We start from the raw sequence: 24,494 nt of genomic DNA, 5'->3' as shown, positions 1-24,494 counted from the left end.
TACCTTTAATTGTTATCGATAAGCACATGTGCTAGTTGCGCGCGTAAATTTGAAGTTTTCTATTGTGCGCAGGCAGCGTAGCATATGTTAGATTTTAGTCATGCTTAGCCGCATTGTTTATTCCGTCTATTGTGGGAATGTAAAGGACTGTCATTGTAAGCCCCGGGCCATGCGCAAAAAGTTGCACATTGTCATTGTAACAATAATAGAGACAGCTGAGGCAAAAAATTACACTTTCATTCATTAAAGCTGGCTATTGTTGCTCTTGTTGCTGTTGTTTTTGCTGTTTTTGTTGTTCAAGCTGTTGTCGGTGTGCGCGCGCTGTTGACCGATCGACTCAGACTTTGCGCTCAGTTCAAAACACGTTATGCGCCTGTGCAGAGCGTTTTGCGCTTTAACAACTTTAAGAGTCAGCCGTGTATTTCGAAAGTTACTGTGTCCAGCCAACAAACGCGTGTGATTTGCAGTAACAACTACGCAGACAATTTTTTGTATTAGACGCTTTTTGGATGTTTGAAAAACATTTGTAATTTATTATGCAAATGCAGTAAGCGAGCTATAAAAATTTTTGGTAGGTCAACAATTTCTATTTTAATTGGCAGCGCCCAACAATTTACCATATGAGAAAAGAAAGCTGCAAAAAAGATATTGGACAACATATGTATCCCACACATAACATATATATGAACGAACTGTATTTATTGTGCATAATTAAGCCAATCAAAAAAGTTTTGTGCTGTCGGCTTTTCCACAGAGATAGAATTTCAAAGAATTGCGCGTGTTTATGTGTTTTTGATTCTTGCCATTAATTGACATAATTTCTGCTGGCAAAGTGGCGCTATGTTGACCAATATAAATTCCAGTTATGATAAATATTGCTAAAATGCTTGTTGCGTTCTTGTTCAGCGCGTGCCTCTCCTTTTTTTTCTGCACTTTGTACGCAAATTAGTTTTGGACGTTAATTGCAATTCTCTTTGTCAAGGTTGTAGAGTGCGATGCCGGCTTAAGTGCACGTTCGCTTGTGCCGTCCCATCCGTCCGATCCGTTCCAAGTCGATCCGTTTCGGCGCCTCTTACTCTCTGTTTTCCCTCCGCGTTTGTATGTCAATTAGTGTTATTCAACCGGGCAAATATATATATATATATATATATATATATATATATATGATTAAGAAGTCAAAAACAATAGAGACTTTGCATGCACACTCGAATTCCAGTTGTAACGATGTGCAAATATTGAAGTAACAGCACAAAAGTTAACTGCCACTTATTAACACATTGATTGCCATTACATACAAAACTGGCTTGAGTTCTGGGCGAAAACAGAAAATAATAGCAATGAAAACGGGTCGAAAGGCTTACACATACCAGTTTACCTCGACGAGCGCTTTATAAGATACGAGTACCGTTTATCGTCGACATAGAGTGGGCCACGCCTTCACCTCCTCTGGCCAAGTGGCAAGTCTAACGGCTTTTGATTTGAACCCACCCAGCGCCTTGGCCACAATTTCATGGCCAACGCTTTTAAGTATGTTTTTGTTAATTTATTATTATTTATATTGGCAGCGGAAGCCGACGCCCGCATTAGGGCAACAAAATCGTCGCGTCGTGTAAAAGCCAAACACACTCTTGTCGGGGCCCATATATCGTTGAAACAATCAAAGAACCTAACACGACACGCAGAAACCTAAATTGCTGCTGCCAAAAACTTATCAAATCGATACGAGAAGCGCCTGTTAACAGTTTTGTTGGCGTGCACCAAATGCTGGCATGTTTATGCGGGCAATCAAACGTGATGGAACTGCTATTTCACTAAAACAAAAACAAAAAAAAAAAAACAAAATACCGGATTAGCAACGTTCCTAGCGTGTTTTGCAAATCGGGGAATTCCGTGCGGAAACATTTTATTTCTTTTGCGTCAGATCCCTGCTCGGGCGCCACTGTTAAATATTTTCGTATGCCAGGCGATTGCACTGTTATAATGCTTTTACATTTAACTCTATTTTTTCATTACCCCTGCAATTGTAATCTTTAAGCTGCAGTGTTTTCCTTTTATTAGTATATTTAATAACATTTAATAATAAACTTTTCGGCTGATGTTGCATGTTTTGGTTAAGAGCCCTGCTCGGGCGCCTCTGTTAATTTCGAACTAGCATTCTTTTCGTATGTTAGGCGATTGCGCTGTTAAAAAGCTTTTACATTTAATCATTATTGTTCAATTACTTTAGCAAATGAAATATTTAAGATGCAGTCTTTTTGTTTTATTAGGGCATTTCATTCGAAAATAGTCGAATAAACTTGTTTGAGTAGCCTTTGGCTGATCATTGATTTTTGATTGATTTTGAATTCTGATATAAGGAAATTTCGTTTGTTAAAGATTGTTAACGTTTTTGGTTTTGTTTTTTTGGCCAAGATCCCTTTCGTGCCCGCAACTTTTTGGTATTTGCTTTTTGATCAAAGGGGATTCCATTCGTTAATAGCTGCTTACACATCAAATTTCGAGTTAAATTTGTTTTGTGTGTTGATATTTGAGTTTTTATTATAATTATTTCGTGCCCAATAAAGAAATTCCATCTACTTAATATCTATTCACATTTCGAATTTTTTGCTCAGTTATTTTCCATAGTTAACATTTTTGTTTCGGAAATCTATTTGTATATTAATTTTTTTTATTTGCTTCCCGTTTAAGAATTTGATTTAAAAACCTCTTAAGTTAATAAAGACGGAATCAAATGTCTTAATGACTATTATTATTATTATAACCATTTGATATAGCATAGCTTACAGCATTTCTTTTTTGTTGTTGTTGTTGTTTTTTTGTTTTTTTTTTTTGGCTATTGTTTGATAAGCAACGCATACTTGTAATTATAATTGTTTATTTACAATAGTCTTCAAATATTTACAAGTACAAACTTTGATAACACTTTGGAAAATCTATATAAACATGAGCAGTAATTGCAGCTTATGAATACCATTGAAACCTGCAATCTCTGACCCATATTACGCTACACATACGATTATAGCAGCAGTCGGCTAATGCAAAAAGCTTATTGAATCGAGTGTATTAGCTATGAGTCAGTTGGCAAACAGGTTGTATAATAAGACAAAAGTTATGAACAAATAGCGAAGTACAGTAAAACGCACTTTAAACGGTTTGCGTACGTGATCAGCTGATCACGTGCTGGGCGCACGTGTAAACCAGTTCACTTTCAGCCAGGTTTATTTGCACAAACCATTTAAGTCAGTTCTTTGATATTTGTTTGCATTTATTTTCATTTATTTTTTTTTTTTTTATTGGTGGGCGCCTTGGCAAACAACAAGTGTCGGAAATGCCGTTCATTTTTGGGGAGCACAAAAAAAAAATAGAAGAAGCAAAATTATGCATAATTTGTGCAACAATTAAAAGCCAACACAATACTTAGCAGAAGTCGGTTTTTGGGGGGAAAATGTTTTGGTTACCAGACTGCGTTTACCTTTCACGCTGGTCGCGCCTGTAGGGCATTTGTTTAGTTATTAAGAGCGTCAACTTTACACATTCGCTGCTCAGGTATTTTATTTTCTATTATTTTTTTTTTCATTCGTTTTCATACATATTTATTTTGCGCCAGCTATGCGCACGAGCACTTTGCGCGATAACCGACAACAACCACAGCGACAACAACGTCAACAACAACGACGACAACGTCGACGTCGACAGCCTGACGACTTCAGAGGTGCTCGTCAGTGTTGAAGTTGTTTCAGGTTCAGTTTCAGTTACGTTTTGGCGTTTTACGGTAACGCAGCGGACAACGACAACAATAATACTAAAAACGAAAACAACAACAACGTCAACGCAGACAACAACAACAACAACAACAACAGCAACAACAATTGAGGTGCGTGTTGGTATCTGTTAGCTACCCAAATATAATAATAATAATAACAATTCTGCAAACGTGTAAATCATATCTGAGCGCATTCTATGCGATTACAATTGCGCATACGCCGCGTTGGCTGCTACGAAAAATATTAAAAAAAATATATAAATAAAAAGAACCTATAATATAACAATAAAAAAGTTCAATAAAAAATTAATGCCATAAGAAATTGTACAAAAAAAAAGCCGCTTAGCTTTTGTGCGTGACTTAGCGTCTTGACTGTCCGTTAAATTGTGGAAGTGCGGCCAATTGTCGCTCCAAAATCAAGACTTACACGTTCTACAAAAATCGCCTCTATATATATATATATAGAAATATTTATATATATATTTAAAATGCACACACGCTATCATGACGCTTAGCTGCCTTTAATCGGCAAATGGTTTTCACTTTTGTCTTGCAACTCGATTGCATGCAAAACTTTGTCTTCAAAAATAATAATAATAATATAAAAATTTAAACCAAACCAAGCATTTACCGCTATGCAATGCGGCTGGTACCTTGAACCCAGCTTATTGTTTTTATTTTATATATTTTATGCTCTTGGTTTTAATGCATAAAGTTTTCACTTTCTTGCAAGTCGAGGCCGTTAATCATATGATTAGATAATAGAGCATTACAGAGCGCACAAGTTCTTGAGTTTGCGCGTTTTTGGATTATGCTGTTTATCAGTTGTTGTTTGTGTTATTGCCAAAAAAAAAAAAAAAACGTTCTTGGTACTCTTTATGGCTCTTGATAAGATTAGCGGCTGCCTGGCGCTATAATTTTAATATTTATAACTATATGTATATAGAACAAAGGAAACACATTTTAAAAAAGCAAAGATTGTCAATAATGTTTCGATTTCTAGCAAAGGTTCGAACCTGGTTTGAACCAGCTGCTGGTTCGAATTGCCAAAACAACTATGGTTGAGCTGCATATTTGAGTATTTATAAAGCGACGCTTTTTGTGTAGACAACAACAAGAAAAGTACGCAATTCCCAGCTAAGCGAGACAAGATGAGTTTGCCGGCGCACTCGCATCATAATAACCAGCCCAATGCAATTGTTGTGGCAATAAAGCAGTTCGAGACGAGTTCACACAGCCAGACAGCGTTGGCAACACACCTTTCGGCCAAAAAGGGGGCCAAGTAACCAATTTGATTTACCAATGATAGACGCACAGAACTCACGCAACAACAAAATAGAAAAGATGGAAAGATATAAGCCAAAAAGTTGAACTAATGTGAACGGGCTGCGCTTTTTGGGCTTTTTGGGTTCTGTGGCCAAAAACTGGGACTGGGTCTGGGACTGGGTCTGGGACTGGGCCTGGTCTTTTATAGCAGGCTTTTTGTGTTTGTCTGTGTGTTTTTTGTTTTTTTTTTTTATTATTATCGCGCCGCGTTTGTCACACCAGCAATTCACACCTCAAATTTTTGCTCTACACCAGAAGTTTTGGCTAAAAACAAACTTTTATTTTGGCTCATAAATAACTAAGAGCTTTTCAAGTTGGCAAACAGAGAGGGAGTGAGAGAGAGCTATCAGAGAGCTTATCAAATGCTATACGGAAAGTTGACAATCTATAAATTAAAGTTTTATTTTTGCATATGATATGCAACGTTTTTAGCCATAAATCGGGCTACAATGCAAATACTTTCGCTTTCTTCGGTGCTGAGCCAAGGTCTTAGTTTAAAAGCCGGTTTTCGTTTCGACTGAAGCGCGGAAACTTTGGAGATAAATCATATGGAGAGTACAATATTTTATACTTATGCATAAATTTTGCCAATTAATCAATGACTATTTATAAATTGTGGAAATGCTCAGGTATTCTGAGCGCTTGTTTAAGTGCAATTTGTTGTATTCAGCAAGAAATATTCATATTGAAGTCCCATTCTCGCTCACCTTATGCAAATTATAGCTAAAATGGTTGGAAGTAAAAGTTAATGTACCTGCTCTAGACGGGCATGTACGACTAGAAAAACAATTTGTATTTATAATTCAAATATAATATATAGCTGATGTCTGTTTGAATGATTTGAAGTTGTTTGATATATTACTCGTTATTCAATTTTATAACATTTGATAAAGCATGGCCTCTACAGACCACAATTTATAATTGTTTAATATGCGATAATATGCTATGATGATAATACATTTTAACCGAAAGACCAAGTTCTATCATTCAAAATAGAGTTGTATGGTTTGTTTGACTTGGTTGCACATATAGGCAAATATTTCAAGGCTGTGGAAATTGTATTTTTTGAGAGAAATGGACACATAGAAGAAGCTGCGTGAAGGGCATGTTCAGCCTAGTCTTTGGGCAAGTTTTCAGATACACGCCTATATATCCAGCTCTTATACTCATTCAAGTACTCAAAGATATACTATATGTATATACTGTGTTTGTACAAGCTATTGGAAGCACGCCTATATACCCGCTTCTAATACCCATTTTATTTTTATGGGGTATACAAAAATATACTTGACTCTCAGCTTATAGCACACAAAACGTTAAATTCAAGGCCAATTCGCATTTTCAAGTGCAGCTTCTACCCGCTGGCAATAAACAGATCATGTGCGTTATTTCGACTAAAGCATTTGTAGGTAAATTAGAAAAAATAACAACACCAGAAGAAAAAAAAATGTGCAAAACAGCTTAAATTATTTGCCACAAACAGCTGTGGCTGAATTTAGCTGCATATTTGTATTTAATTAGCGGGACGCCAACCACCGAGCACCCACCCACCCAACCACTCAGTCGTAAAAACTTCTAGCCAAATTGTGCTTCACGGCGGCAAAGTACAAACAATTGAGATTTCAGCACAGTCTATTTGGGCACTGTAATTGGCATTTTTTATGGCTTATTTATTTTTTGTTTTTATCAATTTATAAACATTTATATATAGCCGCACATTATTTAGTTGTTTGTCATGGGTTTTGCGTTGGGAAGGTTGACAGACAAATGAGAACTGGTTGTTCGGCACGTTCGGCAGCTAAATGAACTGAATAATTAAGTCACTGTGTCAACTCAATGAGAGTGAGAGCTCTGATATGCTTAAGCTCCTGCCCAGCAGTCAATTGAGTACAGTGAATATTGACTATATTTGATTATAGCACGTGCAACTGCTAAATTGCTCTGTTCGATTTCATAATGCAATTGGTTCAGCTGTTTTCTTTTGTTGGGCTACAAAAATAGTTTCGAGTAAATACTTTCAGCACATAGTATTTGCCAAGCACACAGTAAGTTCTAGAAAGTACACAAATTGTTAAGAGCTTTGCCAGTTATTTTAATTAATGTTTGCGCCCAGTTGATTTTTAATTGTTCCCAGAATGAGCAAACAGTAATTAACAGTTCGTATTCGGCAAAATGCACTTTAATTATTTAGCAATTTAATAACTGATCATTAAAAAAAATATTGTTTGTTTCTCGACGATTAATTCTAAAGGCGATATGCCCAAACGACAATCTTTGTGCGAATCTGACGTCACATGAAACTGCGTGGCTTGGCTGTCTGAGCGTTGAACTAAGAAGCGCGAAGTTACCGGCTCAAATTCAATTGTGTTTTTAATATTTTAAATATATATATTTTTTTTCTTTTTATTTCTGCTAGCAAAAAATGATGTAGATAGTTTTTGTTGAAAGTGTACATCATATAAAATCAATATATATTTGCTGTCTTCTTTTTATAGATTATCTCTAACTTATTACATTTTATAAGTGTCTTTATACACGCACAATAAAATTACTTTTTTTTTTTTTAATGAAATTCCGATAATTTCCTTCCATAAACCTTATTTGTACTCCACAAAACTTTTTATCTTGGGCCAAACATATAATTTTATTATACCCTTGTAGAGGGTATTAAAATGTTGTCATGAAATGTGACGAGACGAGTTGTTAATATTATATGGTCAGAAATGTATAAGATAATTGAAAACTGTATTGAAATTATATGTTATTTTAATGTTATACGCTTTAATTGAAGCTAATATAAAACGTGATTTGTTTACCCAAGAAAACAAGAAAAACAAAAATTGCTAAAACGTAGCTAATATTTCTTTTTTCAAGTAGAATTTACTTCGCAAGCCCTTAGATTAGACCAAGCATCAAGACCAACTTCATTTGCTCTTGGACTTTATTTATCTAATTTAGATGCGTCGCAATTGCCAGACTTTACGCCAGACGCAATAAAACAAATAAACGAACGAACATTAAAAACAAGTTCAATTACAACTGAACAATAAAATTGAAAATAAAATCAAATAAACTGTGAGGCTGACCTTTGGCTAAGTAATTGAATGCGCATAGAATTTATGAGTAGCTGCAATGCAGGTCCATAAATTGCAGCGCTTAATTAAATTAGTGCCCGACAGGGGCCAGGGGTAGAAGTGCCTGGCAATGGAAGTGGCCGCGTATCAGTTCTGATCGGGTACGTGTGTGCGCTGGGCATATTGATAAGGCTGGAACGGAGCTCTGGTCACTTGCCAGTCGACCAGCTAGTTGGTCACATGTACTTCTGATCGATCTGTGTCGCGGGCTGCTCGGCTGCCAATTAGCCGAAAAATTGCGGCCTTTTGACGCCGGGAATTTCCGATAAACACAGCTAATTGTTATTTAAGCAGTCCATAGCTCAATAAACAATCGATGGCATTTGTATTTTTTGTTTTTGGGCTTGACAATGACCACTTGATGACCCTGGCCGTGCATTGTCCGCTCGCGTTACGTAATTACGCATACGCCGTGTGAAATGGTAGCAAAAACAAAAGCAAAAAAAAATCAAACTACAAATAGTCAGCGAAAGTAAATACTGAATGCAAAAGTTTGCATTGATGAGATTTTGCTGCGGCAGGCATGGACATGTGATTGATAGCACGCGGCTGAATGCCAGGTGGAGTCTAGATAAAGGTACAAATTGTGGTAAATGTGTCGCTATTATATAACCTTGCTGATAAGCGCAAAGAACAGCCCAAGCCCATGAAGTGGAACGCCCGATCATCTATAATGATATGTCATCGAAGCACTTCCAACAACTAATAGACGACGGAATATTTATAAAATACAAGAGTCTAGTCAGAATTATCAATAAACGAAACCGATCATGGAATATTTGGCTGAACCACATTTAACCAGTTCAGGAATAGGCACTAAATTCGATTTATTTTATAATTATTGTTATAAGTGAAGATAGTTGAAAACTTGAGAAGCGTTTCCGGATCCACTCGGCGTCCATTGAAATGAAGGCTTCTGTATATAGGTAACAAATATAAATATATATGTGTAGATAATAAAATAGGCATATAAATAGGTATCATATAATAACATATAGCATATATATAGGTTATATATATTTTTCATCTGTATCCACAGCTTGGGTCTTCGGCAAACTCTTGTTGGTAAATTCCTAGTGGTTCGGTTCTCTTGTTGTTAATTTCCTGTTGGTTCGGTTCACATTGGAACATCGGAACATTGGGTTCTTATATGTTTTGAACTTGTTTATGAAGCAACTAAATTTGTCTATACCCTGAACCCATTAAAAGGTGGTAAAAGGGGTATAATGTATTATGCAAATTTATGTAATTGGAAGAAGGAAGCATCTTCGATCCCATTAAATATATATATTCTTGATCAGCATTAATAGTTGTCTCGATCTATTCTAGTTCTAGTCGATCATTTCGAGTTCCAATAATTGATAACTTTCCCCGTTTCCAAGCAATGTATAGAAATCTATCAGCAAATTCTGTTGTTGAGCAAATCTCACCAAATTTAACAAATCAAGTGTCTTTCATTTTATAGATATCGCCACCTAGAGGGTTTAGGGTAGGTAGCCCTTAGTCGAGATCTTCTGACTGCCGCGCCTTTTACTTGTTATAGTTGATTAACTTCCCATTCTAATGAAAATATGCTACTAAAATTATTTGCATATTTTTCGCTAATAATCAAGAAGCCTACACAAATATATTTAGCAAATTATTCAAAAACTTTCTATAAGTCGAAATCTTGTTAAAAGATATTTTGAACCGTTCCTAAGACTTGCAAAGGATTTTATGACTTTATAGACAGAACCTAGAGTACCTTCCACATTTTATAACAAAACAATGATAAGAGAACAACTTTATATATATTTCTTTCTAAATGTACAACAACTTGACGGTGCTTATCAGCTAAGTTTCTGGGTTGAAGTGTTCCTAAGCAGTTTCCATACGGCCAAGTGTGGACTTTGGTCGCATTTAACAATTTTAAAGAGTTTAAAAAATAAGTTATGAACTAGCCACTGCTATGGGAAACTTTAATTGGCTTATTTATGACTTAATAAATGCCTGGGATTATAAATATATTGAGAATTTATCAAGTGGCGACTGCCGCGCGTCCAGCGTCACATTTAATTAGATAATAAAATAAATAAGCAATTGTTTTAAACGGAAAATCAGCCCATAAGCAAATGATGAGTAATTGATTCTGTTTTCGGGGCACTTGAAATACAGCTAATCACATTTTGTTCTCAAGCAAAATTTGCCCAGCCCGATAATAAATAAGCTTAAAACGCGACTGAACGGCCATAAAAGTGAATAGTTTATAGAAAGCAGTCGGAGCATTCTTAAGGTGCTGTCCCAAAATCAAAGAAATTTAAATCAAATTTAAATAAACAAATTTAAATTAAAGGCAATAATTATTTGCCACATTTTGTGGCAAATTTGATGTCAAAGCCAACATTTATTTATGCATATAACCAAAATTTATGTGCTTTTCACCACAAATTGAGCATGATTATGAACAAATTTAAATTTGCATTTGACTAATTTTTTGTGATTTTTTTCATCTCTAAATTCATTTATTTATTTTTTTTTTTGGTAACATCTTTTACAGCTTAACACAGGCAAAGCACCGTTAGCAGACGGAAAGTAAAAGCGCGTATCAGATCCACACGAGACCCGCGTCGAGTCACACTCTCTCACACACACACATTAGCAGCACACACACACATACACAGTTGCAACATGGCCGATACCATCAACAAGCCGAGCATACAAATTCGCAACGGCCTGCCGTCGCCCCTCAGCGACAAGAGCCCCTCGCCGGCCACCAAACTGCTGATCAGCCATGGCAAGCCCAACTTTACCATAGCGCGTTCGCCCAAAGTGGAAGACAATGGTAATCCGCTGTCGCCGCAACCGAATGCCAACAACAACTACAATCCCTACAAGTGCGCCAACAACAACAGCAGCAACAGCAGCAACAGCAACAAATTTGTGGTCGGCACCAAGTTCAATGGCGTCTTTAAGCCATCCACTGCAGCCGCCAGCTGGGCGACCAACAGCAATGGCAATGGCAACGGCAGCTCTGAGCAGAATGAAGCCGCCAAGGTGGTGCTGCGTCGGCCCAAGCTAGCGGAAGCTGTGGAAGCGCCCGCAGCTACCGAGGACGAGAATGTGCCGGAGTTCATACGCCGGCAGCGACGCATTCAGGAGCGTCTGGCCAAGGAGAATGTGCTGGACTTTGAGAATCGTCGCAGTGGTTACTTTACCCATGTTATGATCTCGCCGGACTCGCCGAATCGCACCTCCTTCGTGGAGACCATGGCCAGTCCGGCCATAGTGCCAGCTCTGGAAATGCCGCTGCCGGCCAAGATTGAGGAGGAGCAGACGCAGCAGCAGCAGCAGCAACAGTATCAGGAGCAGGAGCAGGAACAACCAGTGGTGCTGTCAGCGCCAGTTGCGAATGGACACAGCGAGCAGTTGGAGACGCAGGCGGAGCCACCTGCACTATTGACCAACGGTCACAACGTGGAGCAGTTGGAGGTGCAGCCGCTTAGCAATGGCCATGCGCACGATGAGGATGTGGCGCCCGAGGAGGTGGCCAAGGCCATTGAGGAGGTCAACAAAGCGGTGGCCGGCGAGGATGATGACAGCAAAACGGAAGTGGAGCAAGTGGCCAAGGCTGAGGTCGAAGTCGCTGTTGCCGCAGCTGCCGCTGCCATTGAGAGTGCACCCGCTGCCGTTGAGGCGCAGGTGGAGGTGATTACGCCGGCGCCCGCCGTGAGCGCACAGAATGGAGACGCCGCCGCCGTCGCCGCCACCAATGGCCACGATGAGGCTATTACCATATCCCATACCAATGGCCATGCCAGCGATGTGCCCAGCCTAGCCACGCCCGATCCCAGCGGTGCGCTCGGCGTCAACTATGAGCCCAAGACGGTGGTTAGCTTTGCCCAGGAGCTGGGCAGCGGTGAGAATAACTATCCCGACACGGTCAAGGTGACCAAGGAGACAGCTGCCTCGTCTGCCGATGCACAGCTGCAGGAGTTGACTAAACTGAAGTTTGATATACAAAACGATGCACAGAACGAGGTTCATGTTACGCCCGTGCTGCGTGCAGACTAGGCGCCAGCAGCTGACCCCTCTCCCCCAGTACCACCAATCCCCCGTGGTGCGAGTGAAGGGTTATCGTTTTTAGTGCAATTTGTTATTAATCAAAAAAAAAAAAAAAATATTGAACTATCTATTGTGTATTTTGTGTTAGCCAATAAGTTCATTATGAGAAATGTTGCCAAATTTAATTTTATGCTTTGCGCATCAGTCAGTATCCGTGTAACATACACACACGCACGCACACGCACGCACACACACAAACACACACACATACACATACACTAAGCGCCAATTGTTGAGGCGGTCGCCATGCTAGGGTTTAGCCATCGCGCGATTCCCCCCTTAAGCCAGGCCACCAGCTACACTTAACTATGTTTACTTCAAACAATTTGCTTTAAATAAATTATTATTATAAAACCAGTTGTTCATATTATTAATTAGCTGGAAAAAATAGGTTGTCATAAATGAGCCACTTGTTTGCTTTACTTAATAGTGGGTATTTTTTGTAATCCTACCAAACGTTTAGCGTTTACAATATTGGGCATTTTGAAAAAATAATTGCAATTTGTTTGGTCTTCTTATTTAAATGTCAAAAATATTTGCAATTTATTAAATTATTTAATTTAAACTTTTGAAAATATTTACAATTTTTAATTTAATTCATTTAATTCAAAATTCATTTAATTCAAATTTAATTCAGGAAGCACATTTATACATATTTTTTTTATAAATTTTTGTACATAAAATTGATCAAGAAACTTTTTTTTTAGATACAAAAAAATTTGTATATCCAAAAAATAAATATATATAAAAGACAAAAAAATGATTTCTTTAGGTATAAAAATGATCACATTCAAAAAATGTTCTTGAAGAAGAAAATGTCAAAAAACAATAACGGTTTTTAATTTAAGTCTATTAGAAAATGCACATGCACAAAGCTTTAGTATGTACACTTAAGGCAATAGGAGCATACAAAAATATGTCAGGTCTGCCTAGAATTCAAAACTTTTACTTTCATGTGCATCGCAGTTGTATAAATAATATGCAATTGTTATGCACAGTTAACTTTGAAAATGGAAGGCGATTCAAACTTCAACAAATGAAGTCTTGAATTAATAAACAAGTAAGAGGTTCTAGTCGGGAGCTCCCGACTAGGGGATACCCTGAACCAAAATTGCTCAAAAACCAGGATATCGATATCGATTTTTATCGATTGCTTGGAAACGGAGTAAGTTATCGATTATCGGAAACAAACTCGATCTGCGGGAGCTAGGAGCATCTACATCTAAAATTTCAAGTCTCTAGCTCTTATAGGTTCTGAGATCCTTGCGTTCATACATACGGACGGACGGACGGACAGACAGACGGACATGGCTAGATCGACTCAGCTATTTATGCTGATCAAGAATATATATACTTTATGCGGTCGGAGTTGCTTCCTTCTGCCTGTTACATATATTTGAATTTCGCACAAATACAATATACCCTTATACCCATTTTTAATGGGTTCAGGGTATTAAAAGCCAAACTTCGTGAAAATCGGATGAGATTTGGCCGAGATATGGGGGTGGTAATTTTTGACCCAAGTCTATATACGAATCTTGGGGTAAGATTTGGACATGAATTTCGACCAAAAAATTGGTGTCGAAATTTGAATGCCAGAATAATCTAAAGGGAAAACCATAAGGAAAAAGCCAAACTTCGTGAAAATCGGATGAGATTTGGCCGAGATATGGGGGTGGTCATTTTTGACCCAAGTCTATATACGAATCTTGGGGTAAGATTTGGACATGAATTTCGACGAAAAAATCGGTGTCGAGATTTGAATGCCACATTAATCTAGAGGGAAAACCATAAAGAAAACGCCAAGCTTCGTGAAAATCGGATGAGATTTGGCCGAGATATGGGGGTGGTAATTTTTGACCCAAGTCTATATACGAATCTTGGGGTAAGATTTGGACATGAATTTCGACCAAAAAATCGGTGTCGAGATTTGAAAGCCACATTAATCTAGAGGGAAAACCATGAAGAAAAAGCCAAACTTCGTGGAAATCGGATGAAATTTCACCGAGTTATGGGGGTGGAAATTTTTGACCCATGTCTAGATACGAATCTTGGGGTAAGATTTGGACATGAATTTCGACTTAAAAATCGGTATTCAGATTTGAATGCCAGATTAATCTAGAGGGAAAACCATGAGAAAAAAGCCAAACTTCGTGAAAATCGGATGAGATTTGGCCGAGATATGGGGGTGGTCATTTTTGACCCATGTCTATATACGAATCTTGGGGTAAGATTTGGACATGAATTTCAACCAAAAAATCGGTGTCGAGATTTGAATGCCAGATTAATCTAGAGGAAAAACCATGAAGAAAAATCCAAACTTCGTGCAAATCGGATAAGATTTGGCCGAGATATGGGGGTGGTAAATTTTGACCCATGTCTATATACGAATCTTTGGGAAAGACTTGGACATGAATTTCGACTTAAAAATCGGTATTCAGATTTGAATGCCAGATTAATCTAGAGGGAAAACCATGAGAAAAAAGCCAAACTTCGTGAAAATCGGATGAGATTTGGCCGAGATATGGGGGTGGTCATTTTTGACCCATGTCTATATACGAATCTTAGGGTAAGATTTGGACATGAATTTCAACCAAAAAATCGGTGTCGAGATTTGAATGCCAGATTAATCTAGAGGAAAAACCATGAAGAAAAATCCAAACTTCGTGCAAATCGGGTAAGATTTGGCCGAGATATGGGGGTGGTAAATTTTGACCCATGTCTATATACGAATCTTTGGGTAAGATTTGGACATGAATTTCGACCAAAAAATCGGTGTCGAGATTTGAAAGCCACATTAATCTAGAGGGAAAACCATGAGAAAAAAGCCAAACTTCGTGAAAATCGGATGAGATTTGGCCGAGATATGGGGGTGGTCATTTTTGACCCATGTCTATATACGAATCTTGGGGTAAGATTTGGACATGAATTTCAACCAAAAAATCGGTGTCGAGATTTGAATGCCAGATTAATCTAGAGGGAAAACCATGAAGAAAACGCCAAACTTCGTGCAAATCGGATGAGATTTGGCCGAGATATGGGGGTGGTCATTTTTGACCCATGTCTATATACGAATCTTAGGGTAAGATTTGGACATGAATTTCAACCAAAAAATCGGTGTCGAGATTTGAATGCCAGATTAATCTAGAGGGAAAACCATGAAGAAAACGCCAAACTTCGTGCAAATCGGATGAGATTTGGCCGAGATATGGGGGTGGTAAATTTTGACCCATGTCTATATACGAATCTTTGGGTAAGATTTGGACATGAATTTCGACCAAAAAATCGGTGTCGAGATTTGAAAGCCACATTAATCTAGAGGGAAAACCATGAGAAAAAAACCAAACTTCATGAAAATCGGATGAGATTTGGCCGAGATATGGGGGTGGTCATTTTTGACCCATGTCTATATACGAATCTTAGGGTAAGATTTGGACATGAATTTCAACCAAAAAATCGGTGTCGAGATTTGAATGCCAGATTAATCTAGAGGAAAAACCATGAAGAAAAATCCAAACTTCGTGCAAATCGGATAAGATTTGGCCGAGATATGGGGGTGGTAAATTTTGACCCATGTCTATATACGAATCTTTGGGAAAGACTTGGACATGAATTTCGACTTAAAAATCGGTATTCAGATTTGAATGCCAGATTAATCTAGAGGGAAAACCATGAGAAAAAAGCCAAACTTCGTGAAAATCGGATGAGATTTGGCCGAGATATGGGGGTGGTCATTTTTGACCCATGTCTATATACGAATCTTAGGGTAAGATTTGGACATGAATTTCAACCAAAAAATCGGTGTCGAGATTTGAATGCCAGATTAATCTAGAGGGAAAACCATGAAGAAAACGCCAAACTTCGTGCAAATCGGATGAGATTTGGCCGAGATATGGGGGTGGTAAATTTTGACCCATGTCTATATACGAATCTTTGGGTAAGATTTGGACATGAATTTCGACCAAAAAATCGGTGGCGAGATTTGAAAGCCACATTAATCTAGAGGGAAAAATATAAAGAAAACGCTAAACTTCGTGCAAATCGGATGAGATTTGGCCGAGATATGGGGGTGGTCATTTTGACCCATGTCTATATACGAATCTTTGGGTAAGATTTGGACATGAATTTCGACTTAAAAATCGGTATTCAGATTTGAATGCTAGATTAATCTAGAGGGAAAACCATGAGAAAAAAGCCAAACTTCGTGAAAATCGGATGAGGTTTGGCCGAGATATGGGGGTGGTCATTTTTGACCCATGTCTATATACGAATCTTAGGGTAAGATTTGGACATGAATTTCAACCAAAAAATCGGTGTCGAGATTTGAATGCCAGATTAATCTAGAGGGAAAACCATGAAGAAAACGCCAAACTTCGTGCAAATCGGATGAGATTTGGCCAAGATATGGGGGTGGTAAATTTTGACCCATGTCTATATACGAATCTTTGGGTAAGATTTGGACTTGAATTTCAACCAAAAAATCGGTGTCGAGATTTGAATGCCAGATTAATCTAGAGGAAAAACCATGAAGAAAAATCCAAACTTCGTGCAAATCGGATAAGATTTGGCCGAGATATGGGGGTGGTAAATTTTGACCCATGTCTATATACGAATCTTTGGGAAAGACTTGGACATGAATTTCGACTTAAAAATCGGTATTCAGATTTGAATGCCAGATTAATCTAGAGGAAAAACCATAAAGAAAAATCCAAACTTCGTGCAAATCGGATAAGATTTGGCCGAGATATGGGGGTGGTAAATTTTAACCCATGTCTATATACGAATCTTTAGGAAAGACTTGGACATGAATTTCGACTTAAAAATCGGTATTCAGATTTGAATGCCAGATTAATCTTGAGGGAAAACCATGAGAAAAAAGCCAAACTTCGTGAAAATCGGATGAGATTTGGCCGAGATATGGGGGTGGTCATTTTTGACCCATGTCTATATACGAATCTTAGGGTAAGATTTGGACATGAATTTCAACCAAAAAATCGGTGTCGAGATTTGAATGCCAGATTAATCTAGAGGGAAAACCATGAAGAAAACGCCAAACTTCGTGCAAATCGGATGAGATTTGGCCGAGATATGGGGGTGGTAAATTTTGACCCATGTCTATATACGAATCTTTGGGTAAGATTTGGACATGAATTTCGACCAAAAAATCGGTGTCGAGATTTGAAAGCCACATTAATCTAGAGGGAAAACCATGAGAAAAAAACCAAACTTCATGAAAATCGGATGAGATTTGGCCGAGATATGGGGGTGGTCATTTTTGACCCATGTCTATATACGAATCTTAGGGTAAGATTTGGACATGAATTTCAACCAAAAAATCGGTGTCGAGATTTGAATGCCAGATTAATCTAGAGGAAAAACCATGAAGAAAAATCCAAACTTCGTGCAAATCGGATAAGATTTGGCCGAGATATGGGGGTGGTAAATTTTGACCCATGTCTATATACGAATCTTTGGGAAAGACTTGGACATGAATTTCGACTTAAAAATCGGTATTCAGATTTGAATGCCAGATTAATCTAGAGGGAAAACCATGAGAAAAAAGCCAAACTTCGTGAAAATCGGATGAGATTTGGCCGAGATATGGGGGTGGTCATTTTTGACCCATGTCTATATACGAATCTTAGGGTAAGATTTGGACATGAATTTCAACCAAAAAATCGGTGTCGAGATTTGAATGCCAGATTAATCTAGAGGGAAAACCATGAAGAAAACGCCAAACTTCGTGCAAATCGGATGAGATTTGGCCGAGATATGGGGGTGGTAAATTTTGACCCATGTCTATATACGAATCTTTGGGTAAGATTTGGACATGAATTTCGACCAAAAAATCGGTGGCGAGATTTGAAAGCCACATTAATCTAGAGGGAAAAATATAAAGAAAACGCTAAACTTCGTGCAAATCGGATGAGATTTGGCCGAGATATGGGGGTGGTCATTTTGACCCATGTCTATATACGAATCTTTGGGTAAGATTTGGACATGAATTTCGACTTAAAAATCGGTATTCAGATTTGAATGCTAGATTAATCTAGAGGGAAAACCATGAGAAAAAAGCCAAACTTCGTGAAAATCGGATGAGGTTTGGCCGAGATATGGGGGTGGTCATTTTTGACCCATGTCTATATACGAATCTTAGGGTAAGATTTGGACATGAATTTCAACCAAAAAATCGGTGTCGAGATTTGAATGCCAGATTAATCTAGAGGGAAAACCATGAAGAAAACGCCAAACTTCGTGCAAATCGGATGAGATTTGGCCAAGATATGGGGGTGGTAAATTTTGACCCATGTCTATATACGAATCTTTGGGTAAGATTTGGACTTGAATTTCAACCAAAAAATCGGTGTCGAGATTTGAATGCCAGATTAATCTAGAGGAAAAACCATGAAGAAAAATCCAAACTTCGTGCAAATCGGATAAGATTTGGCCGAGATATGGGGGTGGTAAATTTTGACCCATGTCTATATACGAATCTTTGGGAAAGACTTGGACATGAATTTCGACTTAAAAATCGGTATTCAGATTTGAATGCCAGATTAATCTAGAGGAAAAACCATAAAGAAAAATCCAAACTTCGTGCAAATCGGATAAGATTTGGCCGAGATATGGGGGTGGTAAATTTTAACCCATGTCTATATACGAATCTTTAGGAAAGACTTGGACATGAATTTCGACTTAAAAATCGGTATTCAGATTTGAATGCCAGATTAATCTTGAGGGAAAACCATGAGAAAAAAGCCAAACTTCGTGAAAATCGGATGAGATTTGGCCGAGATATGGGGGTGGTCATTTTTGACCCATGTCTATATACGAATCTTAGGGTAAGATTTGGACATGAATTTCAACCAAAAAATCGGTGTCGAGATTTGAATGCAGATTAATCTAGAGGGAAAACCATGAAGAAAACGCCAAACTTCGTGCAAATCGGATGAGATTTGGCCGAGATATGGGGGTGGTAAATTTTGACCCATGTCTATATACGAATCTTTGGGTAAGATTTGGACATGAATTTCGACCAAAAAATCGGTGTCGAGATTTGAAAGCCACATTAATCTAGAGGGAAAACCATGAGAAAAAAACCAAACTTCATGAAAATCGGATGAGATTTGGCCGAGATATGGGGGTGGTCATTTTTGACCCATGTCTATATACGAATCTTAGGGTAAGATTTGGACTTGAATTTCAACCAAAAAATCGGTGTCGAGATTTGAATGCCAGATTAATCTAGAGGAAAAACCATGAAGAAAAATCCAAACTTCGTGCAAATCGGATAAGATTTGGCCGAGATATGGGGGTGGTAAATTTTGACCCATGTCTATATACGAATCTTTGGGAAAGACTTGGACATGAATTTCGACTTAAAAATCGGTATTCAGATTTGAATGCCAGATTAATCTAGAGGGAAAACCATGAGAAAAAAGCCAAACTTCGTGAAAATCGGATGAGATTTGGCCGAGATATGGGGGTGGTCATTTTTGACCCATGTCTATATACGAATCTTAGGGTAAGATTTGGACATGAATTTCAACCAAAAAATCGGTGTCGAGATTTGAATGCCAGATTAATTTCGAGGGAAAACCATGAAGAAAACGCCAAACTTCGTGCAAATCGGATGAGATTTGGCCGAGATATGGGGGTGGTAAATTTTGACCCATGTCTATATACGAATCTTTGGGTAAGATTTGGACATGAATTTCGACCAAAAAATCGGTGTCGAGATTTGAAAGCCACATTAATCTAGAGGGAAAACCATAAAGAAAACGCTAAACTTCGTGCAAATCGGATGAGATTTGGCCGAGATATGGGGGTGGTAAATTTTGACCCATGTCTTTATACGAATCTTTGGGTAAGATTTGGACATGAATTTCGACTAAAAAATCGGTGTCGAGATTTGAATGCCAGAATAATCTGAAGGGAAAACCATAAAGAAAAAGCCACTTCGTGAAAATCGGATGAGATTTGACTGAGTTATGGGGGTGGCAATTTTTGACCCATGTCTATATACGAATCTTTGGGTAAGACTTGGACATGAATTTCGACCAAAAATTCGGTGTCGAGATTTGAATGCCAGAATAATCTAAAGGGAAAACCATAAAGAAAAAGCCACACTTCGTGAAAATCGGATAAGATTTGACCGAGTTATGGGGGTGGCAATTTTTGACCCATGTCTATATACGAATCTTTGGGTAAGATTTGGACATGAATTTCGACCAAAAAATCGGTAACGAGATTTGAATGCCAGATTAATCTAGAGGGAATACCATGAAGAAAAAGCCAAACTTCGTGGAAATCGGAGAAGATTTGGCCGATATATGGGGGTGGTAAATTTTGACCCATGTCTATATACGAATCTTTGGGTAAGATTTGGACATGAATTTCGACTAAAAAATCGGTGTCGAGATTTGAATGCCAGAATAATCTAAAGGGAAAACCATAAAGGAAAAGCCAAACTTCGTGAAAATCGGATGAGATTTGACCGAGTAATGGGGGTGGCAATTTTTGACCCATGTCTATATACGAATCTTGAGGTAAGATTTGGACATGAATTTCGACCAAAAAATCGGTGTTCAGATTTGAATGCCAGATTAATCTAGATTGAAACCCATGAAGAAAACGCCATTCTTCGTGAAAATCGGATGAGATTTGACCGAGTTATGGGGGTGGCACATTTTGAACCATGTCTATATACGAATCTTTGGGTAAGATTTGGACATGAATTTTGACCAAAAAATCGGTGTTCAGATTTGAATGCTTGATTAATCTAGAGGGAAAACCATGAGAAAAAATCCAAACTTTATGAAAATCGGATGAGATTTGGCCGAGATATGGGGGTGGTAATTTTTGACCCATGTCTATATACGAATCTTGGGGTAAGATTTGGACATGAATTTCGACCAAAAAATCGGTGTCGAGATTTGAATGCCAGATTAATCTAGAGGAAAAACCATAAAGAAAAAGCCAAACTTCGTTAAAATCGGATGAGATTTGGCCGAGATATGGGGGTGGTCATTTTGACCCATGTCTATATACGAATCTTTGGGTAAGATTTGGACATGAATTTCGACTTAAAAATCGGTATTCAGATTTGAATGCTAGATTAATCTAGAGGGAAAACCATGAGAAAAAAGCCAAACTTCGTGAAAATCGGATGAGGTTTGGCCGAGATATGGGGGTGGTCATTTTTGACCCATGTCTATATACGAATCTTAGGGTAAGATTTGGACATGAATTTCAACCAAAAAATCGGTGTCGAGATTTGAATGCCAGATTAATCTAGAGGGAAAACCATGAAGAAAACGCCAAACTTCGTGCAAATCGGATGAGATTTGGCCGAGATATGGGGGTGGTAAATTTTGACCCATGTCTATATACGAATCTTTGGGTAAGATTTGGACATGAATTTCGACCAAAAAATCGGTGTCGAGATTTGAATGCCAGAATAATCTAAAGGGAAAACCATAAAGGAAAAGCCAAACTTCGTGAAAATCGGATGAGATTTGACCGAGTTATGGGGGTGGCAATTTTTGACCCATGTCTATATACGAATCTTTGGGTAAGATTTGGACATGAATTTCGACCAAAAAATCGGTAACGAGATTTGAATGCCAGATTAATCTAGAGGGAATACCATGAAGAAAAAGCCAAACTTCGTGGAAATCGGAGAAGATTTGGCCGATATATGGGGGTGGTAAATTTTGACCCATGTCTATATACGAATCTTTGGGTAAGATTTGGACATGAATTTCGACTAAAAAATCGGTGTCGAGATTTGAATGCCAGAATAATCTAAAGGGAAAACCATAAAGGAAAAGCCAAACTTCGTGAAAATCGGATGAGATTTGACCGAGTAATGGGGGTGGCAATTTTTGACCCATGTCTATATACGAATCTTGAGGTAAGATTTGGACATGAATTTCGACCAAAAAATCGGTGTTCAGATTTGAATGCCAGATTAATCTAGATTGAAACCCATGAAGAAAACGCCATTCTTCGTGAAAATCGGATGAGATTTGACCGAGTTATGGGGGTGGCACATTTTGAACCATGTCTATATACGAATCTTTGGGTAAGATTTGGACATGAATTTTGACCAAAAAATCGGTGTTCAGATTTGAATGCTTGATTAATCTAGAGGGAAAACCATGAGAAAAAATCCAAACTTTATGAAAATCGGATGAGATTTGGCCGAGATATGGGGGTGGTAATTTTTGACCCATGTCTATATACGAATCTTGGGGTAAGATTTGGACATGAATTTCGACCAAAAAATCGGTGTCGAGATTTGAATGCCAGATTAATCTAGAGGAAAAACCATAAAGAAAAAGCCAAACTTCGTTAAAATCGGATGAGATTTGGCCGAGATATGGGGGTGGTCATTTTGACCCATGTCTATATACGAATCTTTGGGTAAGATTTGGACATGAATTTCGACTTAAAAATCGGTATTCAGATTTGAATGCTAGATTAATCTAGAGGGAAAACCATGAGAAAAAAGCCAAACTTCGTGAAAATCGGATGAGGTTTGGCCGAGATATGGGGGTGGTCATTTTTGACCCATGTCTATATACGAATCTTAGGGTAAGATTTGGACATGAATTTCAACCAAAAAATCGGTGTCGAGATTTGAATGCCAGATTAATCTAGAGGGAAAACCATGAAGAAAACGCCAAACTTCGTGCAAATCGGATGAGATTTGGCCGAGATATGGGGGTGGTAAATTTTGACCCATGTCTATATACGAATCTTTGGGTAAGATTTGGACATGAATTTCGACCAAAAAATCGGTGTCGAGATTTGAATGCTAGATTAATCTAGAGGGAAAACCATGAGAAAAAATCCAAACTTTATGAAAATCGGATGAGATTTGGCCGAGATATGGGGGTGGTAATTTTTGACCCATGTCTATATACGAATCTTGGGGTAAGATTTGGACATGAATTTCGACCAAAAATTCGGTGTCGAGATTTGAATGCCAGAATAATCTAAAGGGAAACCCATTAAGGAAAAGCCACACTTCGTGAAAATCGGATGAGATTTGACCGAGTTATGGGGGTGGCAATTTTTGACCCATGTCTATATACGAATCTTTGGGTAATATTTGGACATGAATTTTGACCAAAAAATCGGTGTTCAGATTTGAATGCTAGATTAATCTAGAGGGAAAACCATGAGAAAAAATCCAAACTTTATGAAAATCGGATGAGATTTGGCCGAGATATGGGGGTGGTAATTTTTGACCCATGTCTATATACGAATCTTGGGGTAAGATTTGGACATGAATTTCGACCAAAAAATCGGTGTCGAGATTTGAATGCCAGATTAATCTAGAGGAAAAACCATAAAGAAAAAGCCAAACTTCGTTAAAATCGGATGAGATTTGGCCGAGATATGGGGGTGGTCATTTTGACCATTTGTCTATATACGAATCTTTGGGTAAGATTTGGACATGAATTTCGACTAAAAAATCGCTGTTCATATTTGAATGCCATATTAATCTAGAGGGAAAACGATGAAGAAAAATCCTTTATCATATATATTCTATTTTAGAAGCTAATGTCAAGTTTGGTGACTCAAGTTCTTATTTTTTACCAAAATTGCCCAAAAAACAGGATATCGATATCGATTTTAATCGATTGCTTGGAAACGGAGTAAGTTATCGATTATCGGAAACAAACTCGATCTGCGGGAGCTAGGAGCATCTACATCTAAAATTTCAAGTCTCTAGTTCTTATAGGTTCTGAGATCCTTGCGTTCATACATACGGACGGACGGACGGACAGACAGACGGACATGGCTAGATCGACTCAGCTATTTATGCTGATCAAGAATATATATACTTTATGCGGTCGGAGTTGCTTCCTTCTGCCTGTTACATACATTTGGCTTTCGCACAAATACAACATACCCTTATACCCATTTTTAATGGGTTCAGGGTATATAAAAAAAAATGTTTATGCTGAACTTTGATCTTAGTGTGCCAGCGCGTTGTTGTCCTTGAGTTCAGTTTTAATAATAATAATTTTTGCTTTTTTAATGATGAATTTCTTTAATTGACTCGGCTTGTTAGCGTGCTCTGCATTTGATTGATTGATTGGGCAGGTGTGGCATTTCAATTTTTGATTAGCAATATTTATTACTTATAACTTTTG

At 38.0% G+C, this 24,494-nt stretch overlaps 1 protein-coding gene and 1 long non-coding RNA gene across 4 annotated transcripts; one reads left to right on the top strand and one right to left on the bottom strand.

Annotated features, from left to right (window-relative positions):
- Window positions 1–387: 387 nt before the first annotated feature.
- On the top strand, window positions 388–12,681 carry LOC115758282 (probable WRKY transcription factor protein 1). 2 transcript variants are annotated; one of them, XM_030698846.1, is made up of 2 exons: window positions 388–571; window positions 10,760–12,681. In XM_030698846.1, the coding sequence occupies exon 2, from the start codon at window positions 10,891–10,893 to the stop codon at window positions 12,271–12,273; it is 1,383 nt and encodes a 460-aa protein (XP_030554706.1). In that variant the 5' UTR covers window positions 388–571; window positions 10,760–10,890; the 3' UTR covers window positions 12,274–12,681. The 2 variants fall into 2 exon arrangements, with proteins under 2 accessions (XP_030554706.1, XP_030554705.1); XM_030698845.1 differs by lacking the exon at window positions 388–571 and adding an exon at window positions 3,837–3,874.
- LOC115758284 lies at window positions 681–2,784 on the bottom strand. 2 transcript variants are annotated; one of them, XR_004017416.1, is made up of 2 exons: window positions 1,368–2,784; window positions 681–1,311 (listed from the first exon to the last, which is right to left on the bottom strand). It is a non-coding gene; the product is annotated as an uncharacterized LOC115758284 (long non-coding RNA). The 2 variants fall into 2 exon arrangements; XR_004017417.1 differs by having other exon boundaries at window positions 1,376–2,784.
- Window positions 12,682–24,494: the final 11,813 nt, after the last annotated feature.

The sequence above is a fragment of the Drosophila novamexicana genome, unplaced genomic scaffold, assembly GCF_003285875.2.
Source record: "Drosophila novamexicana strain 15010-1031.04,08,12 unplaced genomic scaffold, DnovRS2.1 tig00000137-arrow-arrow-pilon, whole genome shotgun sequence".
NCBI classification, from domain to species: Eukaryota; Metazoa; Arthropoda; class Insecta; order Diptera; family Drosophilidae; genus Drosophila; species Drosophila novamexicana.
This window is presented reverse-complemented; position numbering and strand designations above follow the sequence as displayed.

What these genes read in the sequence shown, in the direction of transcription:
- LOC115758282 (XM_030698846.1), top strand. Translation starts at nt 10,891, where the DNA reads ATGGCCGATACCATCAACAAGCCGAGCATACAAATTCGCAACGGCCTG.